Below are 26,074 nucleotides of genomic sequence, written 5' to 3' on the forward strand. Positions count from 1 at the left end.
ACTGTGGGTGGAGGGCAGACTGAGACTAACATTCAACCTGTGCTACATCATGTTGACATTGAGGTCACTGTGGGTGGAGGGCAGACTGAGACTAACATCTCAACCTGTGCTACATCATGTTGACATTGAGGTCACTGTGGGTGGAGGGCAGACTGAGACTAACATTCAACCTGTGCTGTGCTACATCATGTTGACATTGAGGTCACTGTGGGTGGAGGGCAGACTGAGACTAACATTCAACCTGTGCTACATCATGTTGACATTGAGGTCACTGTGGGTGGAGGGCAGACTGAGACTAACATTCAACCTGTGCTACATCATGTTGACATTGAGGTCACTGTGGGTGGAGGGCAGACTGAGACTAACATTCAACCTGTGCTACATCATGTTGACATTGAGGTCACTGTGGGTGGAGGGCAGACTGAGACTAACATTCAACCTGTGCTACATCATGTTGACATTGAGGTCACTGTGGGTGGAGGGCAGACTGAGACTAACATTCAACCTGTGCTACATCATGTTGACATTGAGGTCACTGTGGGTGGAGGACAGACTGAGACTAACATTCAACCTGTGCTACATCATGTTGACATTGAGGTCACTGTGGGTGGAGGGCAGACTGAGACTAACATTCAACCTGTGCTACATCATGTTGACATTGAGGTCACTGTGGGTGGAGGGCAGACTGAGACTAACATTCAACCTGTGCTACATCATGTTGACATTGAGGTCACTGTGGGTGGAGGGCAGACTGAGACTAACATTCAACCTGTGCTACATCATGTTGACATTGAGGTCACTGTGGGTGGAGGGCAGACTGAGACTAACATTCAACCTGTGCTACATCATGTTGACATTGAGGTCACTGTGGGTGGAGGGCAGACTGAGACTAACATTCAACCTGTGCTACATCATGTTGACATTGAGGTCACTGTGGGTGGAGGGCAGACTGAGACTAACATTCAACCTGTGCTACATCATGTTGACATTTGAGGTCACTGTGGGTGGAGGGCAGACTGAGACTAACATTCAACCTGTGCTACATCATGTTGACATTGAGGTCACTGTGGGTGGAGGGCAGACTGAGACTAACATTCAACCTGTGCTACATCATGTTGACATTGAGGTCACTGTGGGTGGAGGGCAGACTGAGACTAACATTCAACCTGTGCTACATCATGTTGACATTGAGGTCACTGTGGGTGGAGGGCAGACTGAGACTAACATTCAACCTGTGCTACATCATGTTGACATTGAGGTCACTGTGGGTGGAGGGCAGACTGAGACTAACATTCAACCTGTGCTACATCATGTTGACATTGAGGTCACTGTGGGTGGAGGGCAGACTGAGACTAACATTCAACCTGTGCTACATCATGTTGACATTGAGGTCACTGTGGGTGGAGGGCAGACTGAGACTAACATTCAACCTGTGCTACATCATGTTGACATTGAGGTCACTGTGGGTGGAGGGCAGACTGAGACTAACATTCAACCTGTGCTACATCATGTTGACATTGAGGTCACTGTGGGTGGAGGGCAGACTGAGACTAACATTCAACCTGTGCTACATCATGTTGACATTGAGGTCACTGTGGGTGGAGGGCAGACTGAGACTAACATTCAACCTGTGCTACATCATGTTGACATTGAGGTCACTGTGGGTGGAGGGCAGACTGAGACTAACATTCAACCTGTGCTACATCATGTTGACATTGAGGTCACTGTGGGTGGAGGGCAGACTGAGACTAACATTCAACCTGTGCTACATCATGTTGACATTGAGGTCACTGTGGGTGGAGGGCAGACTGAGACTAACATTCAACCTGTGCTACATCATGTTGACATTGAGGTCACTGTGGGTGGAGGGCAGACTGAGACTAACATTCAACCTGTGCTACATCATGTTGACATTGAGGTCACTGTGGGTGGAGGGCAGACTGAGACTAACATTCAACCTGTGCTACATCATGTTGACATTGAGGTCACTGTGGGTGGAGGGCAGACTGAGACTAACATTCAACCTGTGCTACATCATGTTGACATTGAGGTCACTGTGGGTGGAGGGCAGACTGAGACTAACATTCAACCTGTGCTACATCATGTTGACATTGAGGTCACTGTGGGTGGAGGGCAGACTGAGACTAACATTCAACCTGTGCTACATCATGTTGACATTGAGGTCACTCACTGTGGGTGGAGGGCAGACTGAGACTAACATTCAACCTGTGCTACATCATGTTGACATTGAGGTCACTGTGGGTGTGGAGGGCAGACTGAGACTAACATTCAACCTGTGCTACATCATGTTGACATTGAGGTCACTGTGGGTGGAGGGCAGACTGAGACTAACATTCAACCTGTGCTACATCATGTTGACATTGAGGTCACTGTGGGTGGAGGGCAGACTGAGACTAACATTCAACCTGTGCTACATCATGTTGACATTGAGGTCACTGTGGGTGGAGGGCAGACTGAGACTAACATTCAACCTGTGCTACATCATGTTGACATTGAGGTCACTGTGGGTGGAGGGCAGACTGAGACTAACATTCAACCTGTGCTACATCATGTTGACATTGAGGTCACTGTGGGTGGAGGGCAGACTGAGACTAACATTCAACCTGTGCTACATCATGTTGACATTGAGGTCACTGTGGGTGGAGGGCAGACTGAGACTAACATTCAACCTGTGCTACATCATGTTGACATTGAGGTCACTGTGGGTGGAGGGCAGACTGAGACTAACATTCAACCTGTGCTACATCATGTTGACATTGAGGTCACTGTGGGTGGAGGGCAGACTGAGACTAACATTCAACCTGTGCTACATCATGTTGACATTGAGGTCACTGTGGGTGGAGGACAGACTGAGACTAACATTCAACCTGTGCTACATCATGTTGACATTGAGGTCACTGTGGGTGGAGGGCAGACTGAGACTAACATTCAACCTGTGCTACATCATGTTGACATTGAGGTCACTGTGGGTGGAGGGCAGACTGAGACTAACATTCAACCTGTGCTACATCATGTTGACATTGAGGTCACTGTGGGTGGAGGGCAGACTGAGACTAACATTCAACCTGTGCTACATCATGTTGACATTGAGGTCACTGTGGGTGGAGGGCAGACTGAGACTAACATTCAACCTGTGCTACATCATGTTGACATTGAGGTCACTGTGGGTGGAGGGCAGACTGAGACTAACATTCAACCTGTGCTACATCATGTTGACATTGAGGTCACTGTGGGTGGAGGGCAGACTGAGACTAACATTCAACCTGTGCTACATCATGTTGACATTGAGGTCACTGTGGGTGGAGGGCAGACTGAGACTAACATTCAACCTGTGCTACATCATGTTGACATTGAGGTCACTGTGGGTGGAGGGCAGACTGAGACTAACATTCAACCTGTGCTACATCATGTTGACATTGAGGTCACTGTGGGTGGAGGGCAGACTGAGACTAACATTCAACCTGTGCTACATCATGTTGACATTGAGGTCACTGTGGGTGGAGGGCAGACTGAGACTAACATTCAACCTGTGCTACATCATGTTGACATTGAGGTCACTGTGGGTGGAGGGCAGACTGAGACTAACATTCAACCTGTGCTACATCATGTTGACATTGAGGTCACTGTGGGTGGAGGGCAGACTGAGACTAACATTCAACCTGTGCTACATCATGTTGACATTGAGGTCACTGTGGGTGGAGGGCAGACTGAGACTAACATTCAACCTGTGCTACATCATGTTGACATTGAGGTCACTGTGGGTGGAGGGCAGCAGACTGAGACTAACATTCAACCTGTGCTACATCATGTTGACATTGAGGTCACTGTGGGTGGAGGGCAGACTGAGACTAACATTCAACCTGTGCTACATCATGTTGACATTGAGGTCACTGTGGGTGGAGGGCAGACTGACACTAACATTCAACCTGTGCTACATCATGTTGACATTGAGGTCACTGTGGGTGGAGGGCAGACTGAGACTAACATTCAACCTGTGCTACATCATGTTGACATTGAGGTCACTGTGGGTGGAGGGCAGACTGAGACTAACATTCAACCTGTGCTACATCATGTTGACATTGAGGTCACTGTGGGTGGAGGGCAGACTGAGACTAACATTCAACCTGTGCTACATCATGTTGACATTGAGGTCACTGTGGGTGGAGGGCAGACTGAGACTAACATTCAACCTGTGCTACATCATGTTGACATTGAGGTCACTGTGGGTGGAGGGCAGACTGAGACTAACATTCAACCTGTGCTACATCATGTTGACATTGAGGTCACTGTGGGTGGAGGGCAGACTGAGACTAACATTCAACCTGTGCTACATCATGTTGACATTGAGGTCACTGTGGGTGGAGGGCAGACTGAGACTAACATTCAACCTGTGCTACATCATGTTGACATTGAGGTCACTGTGGGTGGAGGGCAGACTGAGACTAACATTCAACCTGTGCTACATCATGTTGACATTGAGGTCACTGTGGGTGGAGGGCAGACTGACACTAACATTCAACCTGTGCTACATCATGTTGACATTGAGGTCACTGTGGGTGGAGGGCAGACTGAGACTAACATTCAACCTGTGCTACATCATGTTGACATTGAGGTCACTGTGGGTGGAGGGGCAGACTGACACTAACATTCAACCTGTGCTACATCATGTTGACATTGAGGTCACTGTGGGTGGAGGACAGACTGAGACTAACATTCAACCTGTGCTACATCATGTTGACATTGAGGTCACTGTGGGTGGAGGGCAGACTGAGACTAACATTCAACCTGTGCTACATCATGTTGACATTGAGGTCACTGTGGGTGGAGGGCAGACTGAGACTAACATTCAACCTGTGCTACATCATGTTGACATTGAGGTCACTGTGGGTGGAGGGCAGACTGACACTAACATTCAACCTGTGCTACATCATGTTGACATTGAGGTCACTGTGGGTGGAGGGCAGACTGAGACTAACATTCAACCTGTGCTACATCATGTTGACATTGAGGTCACTGTGGGTGGAGGGCAGACTGAGACTAACATTCAACCTGTGCTACATCATGTTGACATTGAGGTCACTGTGGGTGGAGGGCAGACTGAGACTAACATTCAACCTGTGCTACATCATGTTGACATTGAGGTCACTGTGGGTGGAGGGCAGACTGAGACTAACATTCAACCTGTGCTACATCATGTTGACATTGAGGTCACTGTGGGTGGAGGGCAGACTGAGACTAACATTCAACCTGTGCTACATCATGTTGACATTGAGGTCACTGTGGGTGGAGGGCAGACTGAGACTAACATTCAACCTGTGCTACATCATGTTGACATTGAGGTCACTGTGGGTGGAGGGCAGACTGAGACTAACATTCAACCTGTGCTACATCATGTTGACATTGAGGTCACTGTGGGTGGAGGGCAGACTGACACTAACATTCAACCTGTGCTACATCATGTTGACATTGAGGTCACTGTGGGTGGAGGGCAGACTGAGACTAACATTCAACCTGTGCTACATCATGTTGACATTGAGGTCACTGTGGGTGGAGGGCAGACTGAGACTAACATTCAACCTGTGCTACATCATGTTGACATTGAGGTCACTGTGGGTGGAGGGCAGACTGAGACTAACATTCAACCTGTGCTACATCATGTTGACATTGAGGTCACTGTGGGTGGAGGGCAGACTGAGACTAACATTCAACCTGTGCTACATCATGTTGACATTGAGGTCACTGTGGGTGGAGGGCAGACTGAGACTAACATTCAACCTGTGCTACATCATGTTGACATTGAGAGGTCACTGTGGGTGGAGGGCAGACTGAGACTAACATTCAACCTGTGCTACATCATGTTGACATTGAGGTCACTGTGGGTGGAGGGCAGACTGAGACTAACATTCAACCTGTGCTACATCATGTTGACATTGAGGTCACTGTGGGTGGAGGGCAGACTGAGACTAACATTCAACCTGTGCTACATCATGTTGACATTGAGGTCACTGTGGGTGGGAGGGCAGACTGAGACTAACATTCAACCTGTGCTACATCATGTTGACATTGAGGTCACTGTGGGTGGAGGGCAGACTGAGACTAACATTCAACCTGTGCTACATCATGTTGACATTGAGGTCACTGTGGGTGGAGGGCAGACTGAGACTAACATTCAACCTGTGCTACATCATGTTGACATTGAGGTCACTGTGGGTGGAGGGCAGACTGAGACTAACATTCAACCTGTGCTACATCATGTTGACATTGAGGTCACTGTGGGTGGAGGGCAGACTGAGACTAACATTCAACCTGTGCTACATCATGTTGACATTGAGGTCACTGTGGGTGGAGGGCAGACTGAGACTAACATTCAACCTGTGCTACATCATGTTGACATTGAGGTCACTGTGGGTGGAGGGCAGACTGAGACTAACATTCAACCTGTGCTACATCATGTTGACATTGAGGTCACTGTGGGTGGAGGGCAGACTGAGACTAACATTCAACCTGTGCTACATCATGTTGACATTGAGGTCACTGTGGGTGGAGGGCAGACTGAGACTAACATTCAACCTGTGCTACATCATGTTGACATTGAGGTCACTGTGGGTGGAGGGCAGACTGAGACTAACATTCAACCTGTGCTACATCATGTTGACATTGAGGTCACTGTGGGTGGAGGGCAGACTGAGACTAACATTCAACCTGTGCTACATCATGTTGACATTGAGGTCACTGTGGGTGGAGGGCAGACTGAGACTAACATTCAACCTGTGCTACATCATGTTGACATTGAGGTCACTGTGGGTGGAGGGCAGACTGAGACTAACATTCAACCTGTGCTACATCATGTTGACATTGAGGTCACTGTGGGTGGAGGGCAGACTGAGACTAACATTCAACCTGTGCTACATCATGTTGACATTGAGGTCACTGTGGGTGGAGGGCAGACTGAGACTAACATTCAACCTGTGCTACATCATGTTGACATTGAGGTCACTGTGGGTGGAGGGCAGACTGAGACTAACATTCAACCTGTGCTACATCATGTTGACATTGAGGTCACTGTGGGTGGAGGGCAGACTGAGACTAACATTCAACCTGTGCTACATCATGTTGACATTGAGGTCACTGTGGGTGGAGGGCAGACTGAGACTAACATTCAACCTGTGCTACATCATGTTGACATTGAGGTCACTGTGGGTGGAGGGCAGACTGAGACTAACATTCAACCTGTGCTACATCATGTTGACATTGAGGTCACTGTGGGTGGAGGGCAGACTGAGACTAACAACATTCAACCTGTGCTACATCATGTTGACATTGAGGTCACTGTGGGTGGAGGGCAGACTGAGACTAACATTCAACCTGTGCTACATCATGTTGACATTGAGGTCACTGTGGGTGGAGGGCAGACTGAGACTAACATTCAACCTGTGCTACATCATGTTGACATTGAGGTCACTGTGGGTGGAGGGCAGACTGAGACTAACATTCAACCTGTGCTACATCATGTTGACATTGAGGTCACTGTGGGTGGAGGGCAGACTGAGACTAACATTCAACCTGTGCTACATCATGTTGACATTGAGGTCACTGTGGGTGGGAGGGCAGACTGAGACTAACATTCAACCTGTGCTACATCATGTTGACATTGAGGTCACTGTGGGTGGAGGGCAGACTGAGACTAACATTCAACCTGTGCTACATCATGTTGACATTGAGGTCACTGTGGGTGGAGGGCAGACTGAGACTAACATTCAACCTGTGCTACATCATGTTGACATTGAGGTCACTGTGGGTGGAGGGCAGACTGAGACTAACATTCAACCTGTGCTACATCATGTTGACATTGAGGTCACTGTGGGTGGAGGGCAGACTGAGACTAACATTCAACCTGTGCTACATCATGTTGACATTGAGGTCACTGTGGGTGGAGGGCAGACTGAGACTAACATTCAACCTGTGCTACATCATGTTGACATTGAGGTCACTGTGGGTGGAGGGCAGACTGAGACTAACATTCAACCTGTGCTACATCATGTTGACATTGAGGTCACTGTGGGTGGAGGGCAGACTGAGACTAACATTCAACCTGTGCTACATCATGTTGACATTGAGGTCACTGTGGGTGGAGGGCAGACTGAGACTAACATTCAACCTGTGCTACATCATGTTGACATTGAGGTCACTGTGGGTGGAGGGCAGACTGAGACTAACATTCAACCTGTGCTACATCATGTTGACATTGAGGTCACTGTGGGTGGAGGGCAGACTGAGACTAACATTCAACCTGTGCTACATCATGTTGACATTGAGGTCACTGTGGGTGGAGGGCAGACTGAGACTAACATTCAACCTGTGCTACATCATGTTGACATTGAGGTCACTGTGGGTGGAGGGCAGACTGAGACTAACATTCTACCTGTGCTACATCATGTTGACATTGAGGTCACTGTGGGTGGAGGGCAGACTGAGACTAACATTCAACCTGTGCTACATCATGTTGACATTGAGGTCACTGTGGGTGGAGGGCAGACTGAGACTAACATTCAACCTGTGCTACATCATGTTGACATTGAGGTCACTGTGGGTGGAGGGCAGACTGAGACTAACATTCAACCTGTGCTACATCATGTTGACATTGAGGTCACTGTGGGTGGAGGGCAGACTGAGACTAACATTCAACCTGTGCTACATCATGTTGACATTGAGGTCACTGTGGGTGGAGGGCAGACTGAGACTAACATTCAACCTGTGCTACATCATGTTGACATTGAGGTCACTGTGGGTGGAGGGCAGACTGAGACTAACATTCAACCTGTGCTACATCATGTTGACATTGAGGTCACTGTGGGTGGAGGGCAGACTGAGACTAACATTCTACCTGTGCTACATCATGTTGACATTGAGGTCACTGTGGGTGGAGGGCAGACTGAGACTAACATTCTACCTGTGCTACATCATGTTGACATTGAGGTCACTGTGGGTGGAGGGCAGACTGAGACTAACATTCTACCTGTGCTACATCTGACATCACATGTTGACATTGAGGTCACTGTGGGTGGAGGGCAGACTGAGACTAACATTCAACCTGTGCTACATCATGTTGACATTGAGGTCACTGTGGGTGGAGGGCAGACTGAGACTAACATTCTACCTGTGCTACATCATGTTGACATTGAGGTCACTGTGGGTGGAGGGCAGACTGAGACTAACATTCAACCTGTGCTACATCATGTTGACATTGAGGTCACTGTGGGTGGAGGGCAGACTGACTAACATTCAACCTGTGCTACATCATGTTGACATTGAGGTCACTGTGGGTGGAGGGCAGACTGAGACTAACATTCAACCTGTGCTACATCATGTTGACATTGAGGTCACTGTGGGTGGAGGGCAGACTGAGACTAACATTCTACCTGTGCTACATCATGTTGACATTGAGGTCACTGTGGGTGGAGGGCAGACTGAGACTAACATTCTACCTGTGCTACATCATGTTGACATTGAGGTCACTGTGGGTGGAGGGCAGACTGAGACTAACATTCAACCTGTGCTACATCATGTTGACATTGAGGTCACTGTGGGTGGAGGGCAGACTGAGACTAACATTCAACCTGTGCTACATCATGTTGACATTGAGGTCACTGTGGGTGGAGGGCAGACTGAGACTAACATTCAACCTGTGCTACATCATGTTGACATTGAGGTCACTGTGGGTGGAGGGCAGACTGAGACTAACATTCAACCTGTGCTACATCATGTTGACATTGAGGTCACTGTGGGTGGAGGGCAGACTGAGACTAACATTCAACCTGTGCTACATCATGTTGACATTGAGGTCACTGTGGGTGGAGGGCAGACTGAGACTAACATTCAACCTGTGCTACATCATGTTGACATTGAGGTCACTGTGGGTGGAGGGCAGACTGAGACTAACATTCAACCTGTGCTACATCATGTTGACATTGAGGTCACTGTGGGTGGAGGGCAGACTGAGACTAACATTCAACCTGTGCTACATCATGTTGACATTGAGGTCACTGTGGGTGGAGGGCAGACTGAGACTAACATTCAACCTGTGCTACATCATGTTGACATTGAGGTCACTGTGGGTGGAGGACAGACTGAGACTAACATTCTACCTGTGCTACATCATGTTGACATTGAGGTCACTGTGGGTGGAGGGCAGACTGAGACTAACATTCAACCTGTGCTACATCATGTTGACATTGAGGTCACTGTGGGTGGAGGGCAGACTGAGACTAACATTCAACCTGTGCTACATCATGTTGACATTGAGGTCACTGTGGGTGGAGGGCAGACTGAGACTAACATTCAACCTGTGCTACATCATGTTGACATTGAGGTCACTGTGGGTGGAGGGCAGACTGAGACTAACATTCAACCTGTGCTACATCATGTTGACATTGAGGTCACTGTGGGTGGAGGGCAGACTGAGACTAACATTCTACCTGTGCTACATCATGTTGACATTGAGGTCACTGTGGGTGGAGGGCAGACTGAGACTAACATTCTACCTGTGCTACATCATGTTGACATTGAGGTCACTGTGGGTGGAGGGCAGACTGAGACTAACATTCAACCTGTGCTACATCATGTTGACATTGAGGTCACTGTGGGTGGAGGGCAGACTGAGACTAACATTCAACCTGTGCTACATCATGTTGACATTGAGGTCACTGTGGGTGGAGGGCAGACTGAGACTAACATTCAACCTGTGCTACATCATGTTGACATTGAGGTCACTGTGGGTGGAGGGCAGACTGAGACTAACATTCAACCTGTGCTACATCATGTTGACATTGAGGTCACTGTGGGTGGAGGGCAGACTGAGACTAACATTCTACCTGTGCTACATCATGTTGACATTGAGGTCACTGTGGGTGGAGGGCAGACTGAGACTAACATTCAACCTGTGCTACATCATGTTGACATTGAGGTCACTGTGGGTGGAGGACAGACTGAGACTAACATTCAACCTGTGCTACATCATGTTGACATTGAGGTCACTGTGGGTGGAGGGCAGACTGAGACTAACATTCAACCTGTGCTACATCATGTTGACATTGAGGTCACTGTGGGTGGAGGGCAGACTGAGACTAACATTCAACCTGTGCTACATCATGTTGACATTGAGGTCACTGTGGGTGGAGGGCAGACTGAGACTAACATTCAACCTGTGCTACATCATGTTGACATTGAGGTCACTGTGGGTGGAGGGCAGACTGAGACTAACATTCAACCTGTGCTACATCATGTTGACATTGAGGTCACTGTGGGTGGAGGGCAGACTGAGACTAACATTCAACCTGTGCTACATCATGTTGACATTGAGGTCACTGTGGGTGGAGGGCAGACTGAGACTAACATTCAACCTGTGCTACATCATGTTGACATTGAGGTCACTGTGGGTGGAGGGCAGACTGAGACTAACATTCAACCTGTGCTACATCATGTTGACATTGAGGTCACTGTGGGTGGAGGGCAGACTGAGACTAACATTCAACCTGTGCTACATCATGTTGACATTGAGGTCACTGTGGGTGGAGGGCAGACTGAGACTAACATTCAACCTGTGCTACATCATGTTGACATTGAGGTCACTGTGGGTGGAGGGCAGACTGAGACTAACATTCAACCTGTGCTACATCATGTTGACATTGAGGTCACTGTGGGTGGAGGGCAGACTGAGACTAACATTCTACCTGTGCTACATCATGTTGACATTGAGGTCACTGTGGGTGGAGGGCAGACTGAGACTAACATTCAACCTGTGCTACATCATGTTGACATTGAGGTCACTGTCGGTGGAGGGCAGACTGAGACTAACATTCTACCTGTGCTACATCATGTTGACATTGAGGTGACTGTGGGTGGAGGGCAGACTGAGACTAACATTCTACCTGTGCTACATTATGTTGACATTGAGGTCACTGTGGGTGGAGGGCAGACTGAGACTAACATTCTACCTGTGCTACATCATGTTGACATTGAGGTCACTGTGGGTGGAGGGCAGACTGAGACTAACATTCTACCTGTGCTACATCATGTTGACATTGAGGTCACTGTGGGTGGAGGGCAGACTGAGACTAACATTCAACCTGTGCTACATCATGTTGACATTGAGGTCACTGTGGGTGGAGGGCAGACTGAGACTAACATTCTACCTGTGCTACATCATGTTGACATTGAGGTCACTGTGGGTTGAGGGCAGACTGAGACTAACATTCAACCTGTGCTACATCATTTTGACATTGAAGTCACTGTGGGTGGAGTTGAGACTGACATTAACATTTTACCTGTGCTCCATTAGTGATGAGAGACACCCTGTTGAAATTTTGTCCACCGTGGATATATTGAAGGAAGTACAGAAGGGACAACTGATGGCCCTCAGATGAAAATAGGGTGTTGATGAATATCTTCATTATTCGTTTCACTTCCCTGAAATATACCAGAAATACAAATAAACATGCCTCATTGACTTGAAAGTGCAAGACCGAAAAAGAGCAAACATCAGTATTTTAAAAACAGCTACTCTCTACTCTCTAGTTCTAACAGTGTTCCGTACTGTTCGAATTGTTTTTATAACTACCATCAAGATGAAAGATATATGGAGGATACTAAACGGCCTTCCGTGTGTTACCATTTTTATTGTACGAGTAAATGGTATGGTATCAATAGAGGGAAAGCGAGTTTTATACTAAAACTTTTATGAGTATAATCAAAATGGTATTTCACGGAAGCGAGTTTAGTATTCTGTTTTTAACTCTCCAATAATAATCGATAGAAACTGCCTTCAGAGTGATGACTCTCGGCTTTCTATGAGTCAAGCAAGGTCTAATACCATTGTGACAGAGGTGTTAAAACAGTGACGTCATAACTGTAAATCATTGTGACATCTTACATCTAGCAGTATTACACTAGTTATAATTCAAGACAATTCCTTTACCTGGTCCAGCAAATAGAGTCGATGAACTCCTGTACAGTAATTGAGTCCCACTCCTTAGCCTTGGCTGCCTTCCAGGGTGCACCTAGGGGCACCTGCAAGCAGCACACTTCTATGTTCATTCCAGTGTCACGTTTATCATATTCATAGATCTTCAAGCGGTGACTAGAAGCTACTGATGATCATGACATAAGTGTGAATACTACAAGATCCTCACACCAGTATCTAAGTGGCAGGAGAGATGTGAAGGCTCCTAGGCCTGATGTTGAAAATAGCTCACTGGTTGATTGAGAGGAGAGTTAGAGAGGCAGGGGATGCACACCCAATTCGTTTTCCAGACACCTTCCATCTTAACTGCTCCGTTGGAAAAGACGATATTAAATAAGATATTATGTGAACCCCTGTTTCTAAAATTAGTTCGCCTTTGGAGCATGGGAATGGGAATGCAAGGGCAGGTAACTCTTAGTAGAATGTCCGCCATGAAATGAAAATGGAATGCCAAGGCGTGAAATGAATGTCCAAATCTGCTGCAGTAGTCAGGTACTATTTGATGTGTTTTACATGTTTTACATGACACTGTTAGACACTGAATATTCTGAGGTTTCGAAACATATGTAGACATTCCTGTGGGTGGAAGAGTAGCCTAACAGTAGAAGTGTTTGTTTGTCATGCCAAGGCCAGGATAATCGTGTTCCTGGAGTGCCATGGTGACACATCTCTGCAAAGTGAATTACATCACCTTAGACTGGGCCACCACATTCAGCCTCTATCTTGAGGACAAAAAACACATTTGACTCTTGTACACAATTTTTTTGATTCAATACAATCTGTGGCAACCAACAATTCATTGATAATTGTTAGTCACTAATTGTATATATGTTTGACTAATTCCTGTGTTTCGTGGATGCTATTTTTATCATTATTTCAATTTTAAGATCGGTTTTTCTTGAGAAACAATCAAGCAATTGTTTTGCAGTGTACCTGTGCAGCCATTTTGTCAATGGTTCTGATTGCATTATTTTGATCCAGGTAGCTAAAAGGATTTCTCAGACATGGTAGTCTTCCTTTGTAGGCTGACCAGGAACCCTGAAAATATTCAGACATGACATTACGCAAACATGGAGGTAGTATCTTTGTGACTGTCAACAAAAGCAGTTCCATACAGTGTTTCTAATTCAACCAAATTCAAAATTTACATTATGTCCACAAATTGGTGGGTTCTTTACAAAGGTCAAGAATGAATTGTCTTGTTACTCTCATTAAGATATTAAGTCTTAAAACTCTAGAAATGTTGAGAATATTTTAATAATCGTCAGTTTGACAATGTGCTTCCTTCCATCCGCCTCATAACGGGATCCACTCACTCACTCAGTCATGATATATAATGCACCAATCATTAAATGTGTTCATAAATAGTCTTTGTCATAATTAATGCCAACAAATGTATTTAAGGTATGTCACTAACATGAATATACAGGACAGTCCTGTACTCTTCATTGACATTGTAGACTTCTAGTCCAAGTTCCTTGATGAGCCTGAACACTCTGTTCTGGGTGGGTCCAAAGTAGGCGCCGCCCACATCAACAGAGCCATGAGTTGGGTGCTACAATAAAACAATCCACTTTAACAAAACATTGATCACAAATACAAAATCTATCCTGATTAATACTTGACCATGAATTTCACCAGTAATGAATGAGGCAATGATCTACACAGCTGATACGAACACATAAAAGTATCTTATGAAATTATGACAGTGACGGTCAGTAAACAAGTGCTTGATACATACAAAACATATAGCAACATCCAGGTTGACCACACAGAAACGACTTAATTGTAGTTTTGGTATGCGTTTAAAGTAATGATGTACAAAAATATTTGAGGATGTAGAAGTGTCGATTTTAATCACCTCAGCCTAAGCCACCAGTCCACCAACTGGAATAAATTTAATAAATCATTAAATGTCCGTCCCCTGCAGGGTTCAAATGTGTATCATCACATTAACCAGGAAGTATTTGGATTTCAACACAGGCTGGAAGACATCGCTGTCAGTCAACTGGTCGAACGAAACTGACATATATCCGTTTACATTGTCAGTCAATGATGTATTTCATGGGCAGACAAGGTGATCAGGAAAATACATTCTGTAGCTCACAATTACCTTTTTCTAAACTGTTACATCAGATTATTAAACATAACTGTAACATAAGATATATCCTAAAAGCTTGTTCAATACGTTACCTATTCACACAGGAATAAACAGCTACAAAGCAGGTCATAATTACGGTTTCATTATCACTACCTTGGCATTATTCGCAGCCACAAGGGTACAGGAAGTCAAAGGTTGTGATAAATATCACGATACATTACCAGTATGGCATGTGGTATCTGACATACTTCATAATTACTGTGGAACAATTTTCACAATGTTATATGTTTGAAATAGTCAATGAGGTTACCTGAAATAACATATAACATGACCAAGATCAGATTGCAAATCTGTGAGCCAATCTTACAGGCACCATACATCATCAATGCAAGAATTTAGCTTCATAGACCTCATTATGTCAATAGGGGCGGTGGGGTAGCCTAGTGGTTAAAGCGTTGGCTCGTCACGCCATAGACCCGGGTTCGAATCCCACATGGGTACAATGTGTGAAGCCCATTTCTGTTGTCCCCCCGCCGTGATGTTGCTGGAATATTGCTAAAAGCGGCGTAAAACCAAACTCAGTCAGTCAGTCATTATGTCAATAAGATGACAGAATTATAATAGCATTCAGGTTTACAAGGAACTACAACAGCAGCTGACCTGACCTGTTCTTTTGTTAGCATTTTTAGAGAAAATGACTTCAATGTGTTGAATAACTTGGAGTTCAGTTCAGAGCTGAAGGATGCATAGACTGACTGACTGACTGAGTTTAGTTTCACGCCGCTTTTAGCGATATTCCAGCAATATCACGGCGGGGGGACACCAGAAATGGGCTTAACACATTGTGCCACTGTGGGGAATCGAACCTGGGTCTTCGGCGTGACGACCAACGCTTGAACCACTAGGGTACCACACCGCCCAGGATGCATAGAAGAATGAAGACAATTATATAAGCTGGCAATGTCTTTGACAGGGAGCTAATGAGACAAGACTAAGGTAGACCAATGTTTGTACCTTGACTGTGTAGGTCCGTCCTCCGACGCGATCCCGGGCTTCGAGGACAGCAACACTCAGTCCACTCTTCTTGAGTAAACAGGCAGCACTTAGCCCTCATAGAAAGATAATCAGAGTTCACATATGCAGTAAAACTGTGGTAACTTGGATATTTACTATAGAGACCATCAAATATGTGTTATCAAGTTTACCAAGGTTTGAGACAAGAGAAATCATGTCATTAGCAGGTGCTGCAAGTATTCTGTTACATCCTCAAGGTCAAATCATCAATGATCATGTTGGAAGAGTTCATGTTAATATTTGTGAGTAAATGTTAAAGACCCAAGCAAACAACATCTAAAATACCTTCAACTTGTATAAGCTGTTTGTGTAACTATCGAGAACTTAGTGTATACATCTTGTAACTACCTCTGCCGCTATAGATAGCCCTAGATGCAATTTTAACCCATGTCACAAAGTTAATATATTAATCCTAAATGTACATATTTCCACGCAATGAAATTGCGTATTGTTTCACACAGAAGAATTGAATTCTTGCTGTGGCCCTGTATATAACAGATAGAGAGAACAACCAGCATATAGTAACCATAGTAACCATCCATATTGTTGGCAGTTTGATAACATGCATGAGTCGAGACACTTGTCAGTGCATGTAGAATATTTATATGGGAGAGAGTTTGACAATTTAATGAGTGAAGCTGAGTTGTCCTCACCACTGATGCCAGCGCCAATAACTGCAACATCCACATGAATGTCGTCCATTTTCAGATTCACGCAGTGCTGAGAAACTCTAGAAATGAACATGAAAATATTGCCATTGCTGTTGTCTAATATGTAAATCAGCCATTATAATAGAACTGCTCACAGTTCAACAGGATGTGTGTTTTGTTCTGGTCGGGATATTTAACACATTTCGGTTTTTCCAGCTCAGTATGATGCCTCTCTATAAATAATCAAGTTTGGACCAGACAACCCTGTGACTGATATCATGAGCATCAATCTACACTGCTGGGATATGGTGACATGCATCTACCAACCAGCTAGCCTGACCACCTGACCCCATTTGTCGCTTCGTTCAACAAACATGGGTTGCTGGAAACCAATTCTATTCCAGATCTTCACGAGTTTAACATGATGTGATTACACTATGACTGGAATTGATATATTTCTGCATACATCATTCCTGGCTATTTCAGAGAAACGCAAAATGGTCGTTAAACCTGCCACATCTGCAAATACGTAGACACACCTAATTGTCTGCTTTCACAATATGATATCTATTGGTCTGTAATACTTTTATACTACGTGTCTTATCACATAACAATATCCCCCACAGTGTTCTGTTTCTGTTTTGACAACTATTTATTCTTCCTACAAATAGCGACACATTAGCTGTTAAATGACTACTGAGAGGATTACTGTTATGCCTCCAAAGATAAGACACAGGGTTATGACTCCATTAAAAGTAGTAACATGTTTCCTGTTTTTTACTACATCATGAAATGCATGTCCTGAAAACACATACCACATTTGGTTTCCCTCTAATATACTCCTCACAAAAAATTAAGCAACAAGTATTTCCAGTGTCATATCTTTATCAGTCTCGATAGCGATTTTTGCTCACATGTTACTGAAAGGTAAATATTCAAAGAATACATAACCTTTAGTGACAGTCAGATTGATTTATCAGATAACATTGACAACATCACCGTAAGTTTGTGGCATGAATGTGTACCGTCTTCACATATGCAGTCTGATCGGTGTAAACATACCTGTAATCATTCCTCTGTTACAACAAACGAGTCCTAACATCATTTTTATGGATGATAATGCCCGCCCATGGATGATAATGCCCGTCCATGGATGATAATGCCCGAGAAAGAGTTGTTAATGATGTTCCTTAGATCAACAAAATCACACATATGAAATACACAATGCCATTTTAGAAAGTGGTCAAATGTAACGGCTTTCGACCGTGGGAGCCGTGCCAATTAACACTTCTCAGAGGGGTACACAAAGTCCGCAGTCTAGACTACCAGTTGTCCGACTTCCATTTTTGTGGAAGCCGCGGTGGCTGAGCGGTCTAGGCGTCTGACTTTGTGTGCTGGCGATTAGGTGCCTGACTCTGAGGGTGTGGGTTTGAATCCCGGATGGGACTCAACCCACAAAAGAGTACTAGAATCTGTACTTTACTGAGAAAGTGTAATCCCAAATATAACTAATGTTACATCACACATATGGACTGGCCTGCAAGGTCACCTGATCTTTATCCCATTGAACATGGTTGGGGTATTATTGGAAGTCGTGTTTGCGGTCTCCATGTTCACCCCCAGACTCTGGAGGACCTTGAGCAGGCGTTACAGAGAGAATGGCAGAACATTCCAGGGGCGGATACAGCTTTTTGAAAAAAGGGGGGTGCACACTATTGAGAAAAGGGAGGGTGCACACTTCATTTTCACCAGAGTTTCAATGGTCATTTAATAAACTTTCAGGACAAAGGTGTGTGTGTGTGTGTGTGTGTGTGTGTGTGTGTGTGTGTGTGTGTGTGTGTGTGTGTGTGTGTGTGTGTGTGTGTGTGTGTGTGTGTGTGTGTGTGTGTGTGTGTGTGTGTGTGTGTGTGTGTGTGTGTGTGATCAACAGACATCATAACATGTCATGTGTTCAAGTATCACACCTGCCTGTCTGTGTAATTACATAATGTGACAGAGACCGAACTCGGGCCATAAATCAATGCATTTTATTTATGGTATATAGCCTGATTGGTGTTAAGTTCAAATTGCATGTGATCAGTGATCGCAGTTGTGTATTGAATATGGTCATTAGCAGACAGGCAGGCAGACACACAGGTGTCAATAAAACAAGACATTGAGTTTTGTCTGTGACAACGACATATCTATATCACAGTTAGAAATTCTGTCAACGCTAAATAATGACATTGCTTTTAAGTATCGAACTGAGAAAGTGACTCGGTAAGAAGAACGTGTGGTGAAATAGACAAATGAAATTATATAAACAGTTAATTTACTGTCATAACATATAAAAAGCTCGCGCCTGTGAGATATCAACAAAACATTAGAAAAATAGCTCACACCAAAGCCTTCACCGAGTATTCACCAGACAACCCGCTTCCACCTATTTCACTGCGCACATGCTATGAGCGCAGCCCAGCTGTTGAAACCCGTTTTCCCCAGAAAGTCCGGGGAAATTTAGTGAAACGTTTGAAATCCGATTTCGCGCGCTTTTTTTCATCGCGTTATTTTCCAACTTTATAAGTTGAATTTGCATTTTTGACGATTTGTTTCGGTAAGTCCATACCGAAAGGTATCAGAATCTGCAAAGTTGTGTTTTACGTTGCACGTGACCTTTAACATTTTGCTCCATCAATGCAGCACATTTTGCACGACTGTTTCGACTGTTGATCATTTGTAAGTCTATTATGCTCAATATCATTTCATTTCTTTGTTACATATGTTTCACCTTTCTATTGCATCATGCCATGATTTGTAATTTCAATAAATTAATATGTAATGAGACTAATATGTGTGTTGCTTAAGTTTTTGTGAGGAGTATATAACGGTTATTGAGAAAATCTGTTCCCATTGGGGAAAACGTTCACAAAGTCAAGAAACGCATGACAAGGGCCATAACTCTGTAACAAATTGAAAACACATACTAAATTTGGTTTCTCTATCTATAATGGATTCTGGGAAAATCGCATCAGCTAACCTTTGCGCGACCTATGGCCGTCCAGTCAAACGCGAGACAGCCGAACGGATTTAACCAATCAGACAAGAGCTACTATTTAGGGTTCGGCGGGACTTACAAGATGTTTTTGGATTTTATCTTCCCCGGTAGCTGACAGTCAGACACTGATTTCTCAACAATCGAAAATCCGCATAAAACACAGACATTGGACCTGCAGTATATACATTTAAAGGTTTCTGATGACATGGTTACTATTAGCTTATATTTCCGCAAGATGACATCGGAAGCGATTGTGCCGAACATAGCATTCGAAATCGTTCGAATACAAAGGTTTTCGAGGTAAAAGTTCAAACGGTATGTGCGAATGTTAACTTTCGCGATTTGGAAAGCTGTGTTCACATTATTCAATTCAAAAGGTTAGCTGACACGACCTTCTACTGGTTTTCGTAGACTCAGTATAGCAGTGTAACGAATAATACTGAGCCTAAGTTTACTTAGAGTGGCACTTGCATGGACGGCTTACTGGCAAATCCCTTGGATTATTTTACCCAAATGCCACCAAACAAGCAATAAATTTCGGAGAATCAATCAACCAATCAGGATTAAGGTCTTAGACCACTATATAAATGACAATTTCATACAAATGGTAATGTACAAGTTATATAGCTGATGGTAATATCAACAGTGTAAAATATTATTCAACAAGTACTTTCTCATTTCACACTCCATAATAAGGTTATCTTTTGAACTGTTATTAGAAGCCGTGTCCAACAATTTCTGAAATAACATACTCTTTCAAAATACTTCTGACCCGCAGAAAATTGTACATATGTGACTGAGTGAGTTAACATGTAAAGTCACATCGGCAGTATTTCAGCCATATCGTGCCAAAAAAAGTTGGAAATCTATAAATGAATAAAGACAAATTTAGATAAAATACTTACCTGTCTGCAAAGGAGAGTAAAATAGCTAGAATATCACAGTTATATTAATATAAAACTAGTGTGAAAATCTAAAGCATCTTAACTATGAAAGACAATACAGTATAAAAACAGGCTATATATTGCCAACAACAGTAGGTAGATCACCATACTAGGGACTTGTACATGTAAGATCTGAGGCCCAATTTGTATATACTGCATCATGTAATCAACGTAATATATGGTACGCTTGTTTGCATGAAGGTCTTTATGAATTGATAATGATTACATCACTATCCACTACGAATACACGAGAAGATACATGCACTAAACGCCAACAGAAACGTTACCCTCCTACCTTTATGAATTACTTAAAAACTATCAAAGATTTATTAGAAGGCATTAGGTTACAAGAACGCTTAACAACACAGCTTTATGCAAATCACGAAAAAGATTTCTCAATTCTCGCATTCATATTTACGTGGAATGCATCTTTTTCAGAAGAGTTAAATTGTCCTATTTTCGACCATGCCGAAATAAACCAATAACAGTGATTTATTGGCAAACAAGGATAAGTTGAGCACCGACCTGACAAGTGACTCGTATTAGCATGTATGAGTGCTTGCCATTGTGAGCAAAGGGGTCCCAGGTTGTCCACGATCAAGTGTAGTGCTACACCGATCACGTGAGAGTCTTAAGAGCAAGGCGTGTGCAACTACGCGCGGAATCAATTTCATTGTCATGTACTGCACGTGCACTAGCCTACATCTGCTCCACCTTTAACAAACCAAATGGGTTTGCTCTTTGCCGTGCACCGCCTTCTTCTCGTAAACCCGTTCTCTGCGCCAGTCCAACTTATCCTTGTTTGTCAGTAGATGTCCAAAAGAACGGTTGAAATAAAATTCTGCTTTGAGACAACGATAAAACATTTAAAGTCACCATTTTCAACTATTAAAACAAGAAAAAAGTGTTGCAGAGTGAGTAAAATTGTAAAAGAGTCATTCCTATCATTTCCGTCTTTTAAAACATTTTCTGCTGATTTGCATTAGTGAAAACAAGTAAAACGTGTGTTTGATATTGTGAAAAAGTGTTTAGGAACATCTAAAATTATCTTTGGTAACATTTTTGCTTGTAAAGTAACATTTTTCCATTTTCTGTTTACAAATAGCAATATCAATCGCCAAAACATAGCAATATTCAAGCATTTTTTGCATCCTTTTCACGTGTAGAATGATTCTATAGGCTAAAAGAGAGCCTAGAATGCATAATATGATACACAAGTACGAGAAATATGCCAACATCAACAGGGAGAGAAAGAGCCATTGGGATGGTGCAGATGGCCTCGACGTGCAATGCTGTTGCCAACGCCCTCGGATGCCACCGTATCACGGTTATAAGACTTATTCAGCGCTGCAGACAGACTGGGGTCACCGTAGACAGACCAAGAAGTGGACGTCCACGCATCGCAACGCCAGCTTAAGATAGGTACCTCCGTCATTAAGGAGGGAGGGTAACGTTTCTTTTTGGCGTTTAGTTTATTTGATATCGTATCTTACTTGTGTTCAGATCGCTTCACGGAAGTTAAAGAATCAAAACTACTTACTATTTGTAGTAAAATATGCATATGATTGATGACCATAACGATTTTCTATGACACAAACTTGTAACATAACGATTTCTTCCTCGGAAGTGAGGTTGTGGTCGAAGTAACAATAATATTAAAAGTAGTATTATATTGACACTCCACCTCGCTGCCACGAGAAATTGTTATGTTATATACTTTGTCATGCAAAATCCTATTGGCAATCAATAAAATACATATTTTACTACCAGTACAAAGTAGTTTTGATTTTTGTAACTCGGTGAAAACAAACCTAAATACCATTTATCCTCAGACTGGCGGATGTTCCCGATAGGGCGCCGCCATTTTTAAAAATAAAAAATCTGTTAGAATTAATGAGATTATAGTTTGTTTTCATTTGTTAGAAAATCAAGACTACTTTCTACTCGTAGTTAAATATGTATTGGAATCATAACCAAACGGATTTTGCATGACACAACTTATAACATAACGATTTCTTCCACGGAAGCGAGGTGGGGGTCGAAGTCACAATACTGCGCGATAAATTTCTTGCTACATTCACATGGTTAATGTCCACTCACCAGTATGTAGATACTAGTCAATGTGCGTCTTTATATTTGGTCTTATAATCCTAATTAGTTTATTATCATACTTGTATGCATTTTGAAACTAAATAAAAAGCAGACGATCTGCTGATACTTATAGTGAATTTATAACAGAACTGTAATATCTAGACATTTTATAGTTTGCCAATGTGAATCATAATTCGCACACACACCCTAGTGCATGTTGTCTGTCTCATTACACTTCACGGCGAAAACAATGATTCTGTTGAATGCTACGACAAATGAATAAAAACAAAATGCAAATATTAAAATTAAAACAGATTAAAGTTATAGGAACAATATCAGGCCATTACCTTGTTCGAGGAATGTATCCATCAATATCCACAAAACTGTTCCAAATGATGTGTCTTTTAACAGTTTAATATACGAAAAAGTGATAAATCTTTTCAGGTATTGGTGTATAGTCTCATTGGTCCCAAGATAGCACACCTGGCAACTAATTGCATAATGTCCGACTTTCTTTAAAAACAGTAATTTAGTTAGCCAATAATGGGCAATCAATCAATGTATTGCCGGTTAATCCTTTGAAAGAAGGACGTTGTTTTTACGCAGACACCGACACGACAGAGTGTATTCAGTATAGATTAGTAAATCTACATACATAAACACTACCTTTTGACAGTTCCGCTGTGTAAGATAAAAGTAATTAATCAATCAGCGTGTTATCGGTTAATCCTTTGATCGAAGTTTATAATGTTGAATATTTACTCCAGACACAAAGAAATGCCAAATGGGAACCTTTGTCCGGGTAATTTAAGTGTGTTACCACTAATTATACCTGTTATAAATTCATTAACTGACCATCAAGTGAATGATGACAAATAACATGTGTAGTATTAAGAAGTTTTTCCTTAAGTTATGAAGTTTTGGATGACAAACACATTTATTCAATTGGCAGAGCTGCCTTTTAAATACAAGAACGTGGTTAAGCTGTTTCGATGACATGTGATTTATAGGTAGGGGGCGGGACCTTTCAGGGTAAACTGCTGCTGACAGACAGGTAGGGGATGAGTGAGTGAGTTTACTTTTACGCCGCACTCAGCAATAATTCAGCTATTTTACGGCGGTCTGTAAATAATCGAGTCTGGACCAGTCAATCCAGTGATCAACAGAATGAGTATCGATCTACGTCATTGGGGCACGACGCCTTGTGTCAACCAAATCATCGATCCAGACCACCCGATCCCGTTAGTCGCCTCTTACGACAAGCATGGGTTACTGAAGATCAATCTATCCTGGATCGTCACGGGCAGAGTAATTCTGTATAATATGGGACTTAAATAATACCACGATGCCACCTGAAAACCATCACAAAACGATAACTGTTAGACAACATACCTACTGTACTCGATCGGGATGTATAAAGTGGCATAGTGAAGAAACACAAAACCATGTTTAGATCAAATGTGCCTTCATCAAAGTACTTTGAAGTGTGTAACAAAAGACATTTGTCTTACTGTAATGTTATTCCTCCATTATTCGCCCGAACATTCATTACTTCATATAAACATTATATCATTATTCCATTGTTAACACACTGTCTAAGATGCTTTGCTAAAAGATCAAAGGTGCCGACAATACTTTATCAGGCGATGATGTACACATTTTGCATGATGTCACACTGTATTGACTAGGGGTGTCGCGATACGCGAATGTATCGATGCATCGATACACTTTTACTGACGATACGATACTCGATACATGCTTGCGTGTATCGATTCCTATTTTAAAACTTTATCGATTCAAATTTTTATGCTATATCCATCTCCTTCGAAGTCTTGATAGTAAAATTATACGAGATCGCTCCGATAAATAGATGTAGCTAGCTTTACTTAAAAAATAAGCTGGAAACTAACAGCTTTTGTGATTGGTTAGACTATTTTGATGGACCAATCAGCGAGCGCGTACGTTGCCAGTAAGGTAATGCTATGAAAAGGCGCGAAAGTTATGTATCGCGATACGTATCGTATCGTGACCATAAAATCGTGATACGTATCGTATCGTGAGATTGGTGTATCGTGACACCCCTAGTATTGACGTCACTACACCATTCTAGTCTGCCCCCTCTGTACATTTGGAAACCGACGTGACGATGCGTGTCAGTTATCATCGCCTCGTACAGCCTCGTACCTTAAACTACTCCGTAACACCCCGTGTCTTGATTTGTAGTTGTTTCACTCAGCTAACATCCCTGGTGAAACATTACATTTATGTTTTTCGACGGATAAAATGTCTCAGCTCGACTCACAATTAAACAGCGACACGGCAACGTTGGCAATGTTTACATTCCCACAATGCATCCGTGGAATATCGTGTGATTAGTCAACTTCATGTGGATGTACTTATATTGGTAGTAGAAATGCGACGTTCATATTGCCTTGAACTATCATAACGTTAAGCCTCCTGTAATTTAACTATGATAATTCAGGCAAAAGTGTACGTTATATATATGGAGATAGAGCTAACTGTATTTCCTTTCTAAGATGACAAAATTAAGACTTTCTTAGATTCATTATGATTAATCTAAGGCAGGAAACAAACAGAAACGGCGGTGTGTCGGTGACCTGAACTTACAATCCTCGCTCAGGGCTAGCTGACGTACTGTTCTATTGACGTGTCTGTTCCCCTACTTTAACCCCCTGGGTGCCAGAGGGACATATAGGCCCTTCCTCTTAAACCCTCACTTTAAAGTTTAAACAATTCGATTATTTCAGGCACAGACATGCACGTCACAGTTTCGAATTCCGTGGGAAATTTCCTGTTTCTCGATACCATCCACTATTATCTGAGCCAAAGCTAAAGTGCTGTAAAAGACCTTTCAAAATAGACTTCATCGAAAATGTTGCCATTTTTGACACATTGCTGTCACGGTGCTAACTATCTTCCAGGAAATGCTGAGGGAAAATAACTAAACAAAGATGCATGACAATGCGATTCACAGCGTTATTTGGTGCATGTTTTGAAATGTAAAAATGAGATAATTAGTCGGAGTATTGAATTTCAAATATAGCATATTAATGATCACTGCATGATATCTTTCATGAAATCACTAATGATAATTCTGAAACGTTGCCGATGAACCTAGAA

At 43.2% G+C, this 26,074-nt stretch overlaps 1 protein-coding gene across 2 annotated transcripts in view; it reads right to left on the reverse strand.

The window, feature by feature from the left end:
- The window catches only part of LOC124256345 (amine oxidase [flavin-containing] B-like), a 54,483-nt gene that overhangs the window by 20,594 nt on the left and 7,815 nt on the right, over positions 1-26,074 (reverse strand). For both annotated transcript variants that reach the window (XM_046690334.1, XM_046690333.1), the window contains exons 2-7: positions 16,868-16,944; positions 16,155-16,249; positions 14,457-14,594; positions 13,973-14,077; positions 12,995-13,086; positions 12,345-12,486 (exon numbers count right to left, since the gene is read on the reverse strand). In XM_046690334.1, coding sequence (XP_046546290.1) covers positions 12,345-12,486; positions 12,995-13,086; positions 13,973-14,077; positions 14,457-14,594; positions 16,155-16,249; positions 16,868-16,916 — 621 coding nt within the window. In that variant the 5' untranslated portion in view covers positions 16,917-16,944. The remainder of the gene's footprint in view (positions 1-12,344; positions 12,487-12,994; positions 13,087-13,972; positions 14,078-14,456; positions 14,595-16,154; positions 16,250-16,867; positions 16,945-26,074) is intronic.

The sequence above is a fragment of the Haliotis rubra genome, unplaced genomic scaffold, assembly GCF_003918875.1.
Source record: "Haliotis rubra isolate DU_JTF1 unplaced genomic scaffold, ASM391887v1 Scf625, whole genome shotgun sequence".
Taxonomy (NCBI): Eukaryota; Metazoa; Mollusca; class Gastropoda; order Lepetellida; family Haliotidae; genus Haliotis; species Haliotis rubra.